Here is an 8,390-nt window from a genome sequence, read left to right on the forward strand (position 1 = left end):
TGATAGAGTGCGGGAGGATGAAAGGATGGTGCAAAAAGACGAGGCAGCGTTCCACTCTGCTATCCACGGGGTTGCTAGGAGTCGGAATTGACTCGACATCACTAACAACAAAGATGGCACATAGGAAGAGAAGAAGAATAATCAGTGCTTGGAAAGTTGACAAATTTAGTTCAGGCCTATGAGAACTTAATTGTAGCAATCAAAGAGGTGTTTGACTTTACTGGCTAGATGTGATCTCAGAAACTGACCGTTCTTTTCATCTGTTTTTAGATCTGTTACCATTGGGATGATAACCTGAGACCCCCACTGGAAATCTCCAATCTTTTGAAAAACCCGGAAGTGAGGAGTGTGCACGGATGCTGAATGTTTGGGAATGAGAGGATGAGTGAGTGAGGCTTGAAAACACACCACATTGAAAATCCTGCCACAGCCGCAGCCGCAGCTGCAGCCGCCAACAGCAGCGCTGTGAGTGAGCTAAGTAAGCACTGGCTTCGTAGGAAACCATACGCCGGCCGTCTTGGAAAAGAAAAACGATGGATTTACTTGCTTAAAAAAAGAAGGCTATCTCTGCAGAGAGCTAGAACTAGCTTTTCTGCCTTTTGGCCGGTGCAGAGTGGAGTGACTGGTTTGGGAGAGGAGGAGGGACTGGGTTCAGCTGTGGTGCTTTGTTGTAAAAGGCAGCCTGGCCTTTGCTACTGGTAAGAAAGATGGAGCCTGGGTCTCAAGCCCACCTTTGGTGTACCTTTGCCACACTGTATGTGTGCCGGCTAAAAGGAGGCTGAGGGATTCTTTCCAGTCTGAGAATGAGTGTGTGTGAGTGAGGCGGTATCCACATTCTCAACTTCAAGTCATTGCAGTTTCTTTTTCCCAGATAAAAGGGGTTTAGACATTGCATTTCATAAAACTAACCGAAGTTCTGTCTACTGATGCAGCACAAGAGATGTAAGAAAAAAAAAAAAAAGGAAAGACGCTCTTTAGGTTTTGTTTTTTGTTTTCTTTTTTAATTCTAGGGAAAACACTGACGAATGGTCAGAGCTCCCATCCTGATCTTTTCATCAAGACGCCTTTCCTAATAATATGGTTCAACTGTGAATGTAGAAGTGGGAGGGGGGGAGGGGGGAGAAAAAGAAAACTCTGGAGTTAGAGGATATAGAAAAAAATAAAAATACAATTGTTACAAACAAAGAATGCAGACTTCAAAAACAAAAGAAAGCCACACCCAAACAAACCAAAATTTAAATGCTTAGAATTGGCAGCACAAAAGAAAAGTTCTCTCCTGACATGTATCGTGGCAGTCTGAATGCCCCCAGAAAATTGTGCCAAAGAGTTTAGAAAACAAATACACAATAAAAGTAAACACACACACACAGAGCAAACTTCAGGTAACTATTTTGGATTGCAAACAAGGATAAATTTACTGTTCGAACAATCTGATAAAAGAACCATTTGGAAACTGCTTGGGCTTCTGTTCTCTTTTATTTGATTAACTACAATGCGGTATTGGTCTCTTGCTGCACTTCCAAACCAACCAACAAAAAAACCTATATATATATAAAAGTATATATATATAATGCTAGAACTCTTGTGATGAAAATGGCACTTGAAAAGGTTATATTTTTCCACTGAAGTTGAAGATTAATAAATGGTGTCAAACATTCCCCTGGTCACACACTTTAATATATTTTTTAAAAGTGTGATGTGCTGTGATAACCATGAATCAGACTTGATTATCTTCCCTTTTACAAATTCAGCACCCTGAATTTTGGTTTTAGAACCTTTCAGCAATAAGGAGGGATGTCAGTGAGCTTTGATCCCCTTTTGGTTTTGCAGTTACTAGGAATTTTTGCTGGCATTTTGAATATGCTGCTTTCAAAAACACCAAGGAAGATTTTTAATTGCTTCCTGGTCTTTGGATGATTAAAAATAACAAGACCTTAAATTCCCACTTCCATTTCCATTCTAGCAAAAAATAGGGACTTATGTTTTTCTCTTCACCTCCTTTTCCCCTGCCTGTCCAAGCCTTCCATTGATAAGTGGGATTGGCTCTGTTTTGCCCATCCATATGGCAGCATCTCTAATAGCTCTTGTACAGGGTATCAGATATTGTGCCTTTTGGTGCCAGGTTCAAAGTCAAGTGCCGATCTATGAACCAGTGTACAAAAAAAAAAATCCAGGTGTTGGAAGGAAAGACGCTCCATTGTGAATAAAGATCTTGCACCAGCTCCTAAGCCCTACTAAGAAGAGACCTGGCCCTCTAATGCCTTGTTTAAATTGTAATCGTTCCTTGAGAGGATGGTCTACTCACCATTCCTGATAGAGGTTGGTCAGGGCTTAGGGAGGGGGCAGGAATTTTGGGGAGAAAAAAATCTGATCATTCCTCAGTGCTACCCATTTCTGTCCTGTGTGGGCTGCTTAGCTAGACAGCAGGAGAATAAAGTACACCGAGAACCATAATGAAAACAAAACCTTCCGTGTGTTTTGTCGTGTTTTGTTCCAGGGAAGCAGTTGACAAGTGCTGTTATTAATGCTTTCTCCCAGATCCATTCAGTGATGGAGAGGAGGAAAATGGGCTGGTTGGATGGTGGTCTTGGTGCCTCGCAGTTATTCTGCACTGGTTATGCATTTAATCCTCTTTTCTAGTTACCTTTGGCTAGTGGGTTTTCCATAGTCGGGGTATTTGTCCTTAATCAATTGTACCACCTAAGGGAACTGGATGCAAAAATGCATTCTGTCCACTCATTGTCTGCGCCTTCCCCACCCTAGTCTTGGCACATTCCTTCAAGAATGTAGTTACCGTCTGCTTGGGAAGATGTCGGTGCAAATGTGGAGAAAATGGGCATCGGACTAGGCTTTGGTTTGCCACAAGTGGCAGCTGCCTATATCAATTACAATTACATTTATTAATTTTGCTTTTCATTTTCCCAGTTCCCCTCAGCTCCCCTTTGTTGAAATGTTGAAATTTTGGCTGTCAGAGGCAACTGTAATTTTGCCTTAGGGACTTGTGGAGAAAGGGAGGGGAAGTGCTCAGTGTAGTGTTTTCACTTTCAGAACCAAGTAATCTAGTCACTCTTATATTTAAGAAGTGTGTTAGTCTGACTTTAAGAGAAATCCAAATTCCATCAGCTTTTGATAGCATCTTGGTTTTTGAAACAACTTCAGTCTGTAATTGGCATTCAGAATGCCCTTGGCATGCCAGTCTGTGATGGCATTAAAGACCTGTTAAAACACTCGAGCCCAACTTTATTAACCAAAACTGATACCACCACCTTTATCTTCTAAATAAAGTCCGCTTTATTTTTATTTTCAACATTTTGCCGCTTCATTTTTGGTTCCAGATGGTGTCACCTCCTTGGAGGTGAAATGAATGGTTTGAAAGAAGCTGGAGCGTGTGGTGGTGACAGATGTGCGTGTGAGTTGGGGAGAGGCACATCTGTCTTAAGAATGGACTCTACGTAGTGTCATGGGAAATAAATGGAGAACGAATTGCCTACAGATGAGGTAGTGACAAAGCCCTCCGCGAGGAGGTCCCTCGGTCGGAGAGATTCTGAAGCTGCTGCAGCTTGTCCTCTGTCTTGTGCATATTTTCCAGGCTAATGATCTGGTCTGTTTAATGGCTCTGCCAAAGGTTGGCTTTTTACTTAGTTTGCAGCATGTATTTAATTTCTACTTCCACTTTTTTCGCCAGAAACTTGTAGAGAAAAGAACACTAACTTGGAATTTAAAAAACTGGGTCCTTTTTTTCACCCTGCTGCTTATTAGCATAGTGGCGCCTGCAGGCTACTTTATAGAAATACGCACTTCCTTAGTTTATGTTGGGCGAGTAAAATGAGAGCTGACCTTAATTTTCCTACCTTTCACCTTTTCTGACTGCACAGCCTGTCAGTAAGAACTTTTTGATCATGCATACCCCCGTGTGTTGATAAATTATATACCTGTACTACTGTACTCATTGTGTAATCATAAGACACAAAAATAGATATTAAAAAGCAATTATATGAAAAATAAATTTAAATAGAACTTCTAATATTTCTATGCCCAATTTTGGAGATTACTGGGTTATAAAGGGTAACGTGATTTTTATAAGACTGCATTAAATCCTGAGTGATGGCAATCGACCAAGAACGTTTCTCCATTGAAGGTGTACTTAGAGGGAAGAATGATCCCAGTGGATTATCAAGCGGCAGGGAGGAATCGCTGCTCCCAGGGAATTCTTTTTTCCTTTTCAACAGTTCTCCCAATTGCATATACCAGGTAACTCCCAATTCCCATATACCCCCTCTTGAGCAAACACTTAAAAAGAACATATGGAACAAGGTTACAGTTTTGTCTGACCTCATCAAGGGTTCCAGCTTGACCTGCCTGAAGTGAAAAATAGTAAAACATTGAGGAAATTCTATATGTTCCATTGTGTCAATTCTCACAACAACCTTAATATCAGTCACTGTTTCTGTTTTGCGGATGAGGGAGGAGCTAAACGACTCAGGATTCATTGGCCCAAGGTCACTTGGAGCTGGAATTCAAACCCAGGTCTGTCAGATAGCAAAACCTAGGGTTTTCTCAGGTCTGACCCAGACAGATGCTGACAGCATCTTAGTGACACAAGACAAGGGTCCACGGTGTACATATTTATGAGAAACCACCCCTTTCCTTCACAGCACTATCCAAAAGTATATTTTAAATTTTACTTATTTATTGCCAGTTTCCCAACTATAATGTAAGCTCTCTAATTTGGTGACCTTGGCTGTCTTATTTACCACTGTGTCCCCAGCCAAGAGCAGTGCCTGACATATAGTAGACCTTTAATAAATATTTGCTGAACTAATGACATGTCAGTACAACTCAGGGAGTTTCTGGAATGGCATCACTTAGCCCTTGAAGGCAGAGCCTCCAGAAACCCGGAAATGGCAGGGCCTCAGGAGACTTGGGCTCCTAGCTCATCCCTCTGTTTGCTGGATGACTTCAGGCAAGCCTCTTAACCGTGGGTTAATTGCAGGAATGGGAACAGGATTAGTCAATAGTTAGTCATTATATGGTGTCCATTTTATGCACTTACCGGATGCCAGGTTTGTAATAAGCATCTTATGTGGAGTAATAAAGGTAATCCTCATCAACACTGTAACAGAGGCACCATTTTAGTCCCATTTTCCAGATGAGAAAATACAAGTACAGAGGGTCTAAGGACCTCACCCAAAGTGACGTGGGCTAGCAAGCAGAACTGACAAGCCTGTGCTTGTCCCATGTGCTGTTGCATACCCGTGTAGCATGCGGGTTACAGGATGAGCCCATGAGCCTCTGCTCCCAGCAAGCTTATAGTTGACAAGCAGGGAGAGCCCTGGATGAACGGTTTTGGGAATTAAATAGCAAAGCTATTTGGTCTTAATTCTATCATGAACTCCATTGTTAACCTTTTGTCAATTGTTGAACTCTCAATTCAGGGATGGGGGTGACAATTTTCCCTAACGTCAACTTTCCTCCCCATTGGAGTTTGAACCATCTCCCTGCACTTCTGCCCCGTTTTCCCTCTGAGCTAGAAGCTTTCAGGAGCCAGGGCTGGGGGAGGGTAGGATGTTGGTGCCTGGTGGCCAGAAAGGCCACAGGCTGCTGAGTAAGCTCCACATCTGAATTACCCTGTCGCCGTCAGCTGATCTGGGCAGCGCAGGCAGGAGGCCTATGAAGCCTGAGCTGTTCCCTCTCCCAGGTGCTCCCAGCCCATAAGTTCCTGAGCTGAGCTCTCCTCAGTGTGAAATGTACCTTCTTGTCTGAAAGGAAAGTACATCTCAGCTTTGGCATCCAGCCTCAGCTCTGGACGCAGAGGGGCAGCCTGTGGCCATCCTGAGGGAAAGAGAATTAAGAAATGGCTCTGTATGAATAAGCTCTCCATAGCAATGAGGAATGCCTCTTATTTCCTGAGCTCTGCCCTTCAAAATATTGCAGTCTTTTGAGTATGACCTTGGGCAGATTCTTCAGCTTTTCTGATCCTCAGCTTCCTCATCTGTAAAATAGGGATCCCAACGAAAGACAACGCATATAAAGTTCTTGCCACAGGGCCCCGCGCGTGCATTAATTAAATTAATTGATCAACAACTATTATTGAGTATGTGCCAGACACGGGCACTGGGGCTACAGCAATGAATGGAGCAAATAAAATCTCCTTCCTGTGGAGTTCACGTTCTAATGAATAATACATAGGAAGTATTAAAAAATTCAATATGATAACTTCTAAAAAATTCTCTTTGGGAGATAGCAGAAATGAACATGGTTGTGGAGAATAGGAAGCACAAATAGTTATTTAAAAAACAAAAATTCCCACCCAAACCTTGCTAATTTGATTAGAGGATGTGCATTTATTACCTCCACAGGAATTTGCGGACTTGGTGAAGCGATGAGTCTGCCCACCACTGCCCAAACCTCCGATTCCATGGACGACCAGCAGCTGCAGTTGGCGTCCCAGGATGGCTCCAGACTGAACCCTAATTTTCTAAGGTCCAGAACTGGAGGGCTAAGGTGGCACCGGATCCTACATTGTCACATGTGTTGAATTAGTTTTCCTGCCCACCTGGTTCTAGTTGAGTCATTTGGGTTCTATTTTGATTGAGTCTCTTTACCGGCTGCTAACGCCACCTCCTTCTACTCTCTTCAGGCAAGAATGGGACAGGAAAGACAAAGTCCTTCTCCAGAACAAGGGTCTCGGGAGTGGGAGACAGCCGCTCCCCGATGGTTTCCAAGGAGGAAACATGCAGGGTGACGGGGCCCTACTTTGTGCTGCCTCTCCTAACAGGAACTACTGGAGGCGGGTCCTCTCCTACTAAACACCATTTAGAAATGTCTTACAGCTCCTGCCTGACCAGCTGTGTACCACGTTCCGTCCTCTCCTTCTCCCACCTGAGCTCCTACCTCACTTCCCCTTCCCCATGCCCCTGGTTGTTACCTTTTTTTTTTTCGTCTCCACCATGATGCGCCCTGATAATATCATGGGTTCTTAGAAGGAATTCAGACCAACCTCCGGCTTTCTCAGATGAGGAAACAGGCCTAGAGAGGTGAAATTAGTTACTTCACCTCTGTAGTAACTAATCTACAGTCACACTGCTTCATTCATTGATTCATTCGACCAAGAACACTCCTTACCTTTAAGATTTAGCTTAAACGTCATCTCATCAGAGAGACCTTCCCTGACTAATTTATCTAAGGCAGATTCCCCCTGACCCATTCTTCTCTATTGCTGCCCCTTGTGTACTTTTACCCTTTATCACAATTTTTAATTGTTTCATTTATTAATCTTTTGTTTTGGTCTGACTCCTCTGCTAGAATATAAGCTCCATGAGGGGTAGAGAGACACGTCTGTCCTGCAGAGACATGCTTCTCACTGTATTCTCAGCAGCCAGCACATCACAGGTGTTCAAGAAACCTTTGGTGAATAAAGGCACAGTGAGCAGGCACCATCAGGGCACCTGGGGATATGATGACAGTTGGGATCCAGTCCCTCTTGCTCTCAGAACTGTCTGTCCTGTATGAACAACAGAACCAGGAAGAAAGGGAATGCGATGAGATCAGGTCCAGATTGGGGGGGTGGTATTTTAGGGGCACCTAAGCCAGGTCTAATCTCTATTGGGCTTTTGTCACCAACTGCAGAGAATCCAGGAGGAACCACTGGGCTGTGCTCCGCCTGGTGACTCAGGGCTGTACCCTGAACAGCCCAGCAGCAGTGGGGGCTGCCACCTCATCCAGCAGAGTGTGCACTCAGGCAGTACCTGGGCCCACTGCCCTTTCCAGTGAGGGAGGGTTTGCTAGTCAGTTTCACAGGTCCAGCTCACTGAGAAACAATCTGACGCCCTCTAGCCTAGCATCCAATCTTTGGCCTATTCTTCTGCTTCAGAAGAGAACTTGTGCAGTAGTAAGGAAAGTGACATCTCCCCAGCCCTCAGGATTACCTCAGAAGGGTAACAGATGGCCCTTCATATCCAGAGGGCGGGTGGGTTGTCCCACAGGGCTCAGAGAAAGGTAGTGCCTCAGAGAGCAAGGAGCTGACCTGCCCTCCTGCTCTGGGCTAGAAAAGGAACCCAGCAGCAGAAGGAGGAAGGAAGCTAGTGAGAATTTCTTTGAAGAGAAAAAGTCCACGGCCCCTGCTGGCTCTCCTGGGAGGAGCAGCTCACCACTCTGTCCAATCTTCTCCCTACAGTGGGGCAAGATGGCAGCTGCTGCTGCTTCTCAAAGCTCACAGCAAGCAAGAAACCTCTTCTTTCCTCCTCCCCTCCTTCCAGATTCATCCCACCTTCCCCTAGAGAGGTAGATTTAGGTTCCCAGCAGCCTGGACCCTCCCTCTAAATGGGGAGATTCACAGCTAAATGCTAAGCTTACCAAAAGCCCCATCCTCAGCCTATTCCCTGATTCTA

The 8,390-nt window shown here is 44.3% G+C and overlaps 1 protein-coding gene across 1 annotated transcript in view; it reads left to right on the forward strand.

Moving 5' to 3' along the window:
- The window catches only part of KPNB1 (karyopherin subunit beta 1), a 28,467-nt gene extending 25,160 nt beyond the window's left edge, over nt 1–3,307 (forward strand). Inside the window, exon 22 of the mRNA XM_070560528.1 lies at nt 271–3,307. Coding sequence (XP_070416629.1) covers nt 271 — 1 coding nt within the window. The 3' untranslated portion in view covers nt 272–3,307. The remainder of the gene's footprint in view (nt 1–270) is intronic.
- Nucleotides 3,308–8,390: the final 5,083 nt, after the last annotated feature.

The sequence above is a fragment of the Equus przewalskii genome, chromosome 10 (assembly GCF_037783145.1).
Source record: "Equus przewalskii isolate Varuska chromosome 10, EquPr2, whole genome shotgun sequence".
NCBI lineage: Eukaryota > Metazoa > Chordata > Mammalia > Perissodactyla > Equidae > Equus > Equus przewalskii.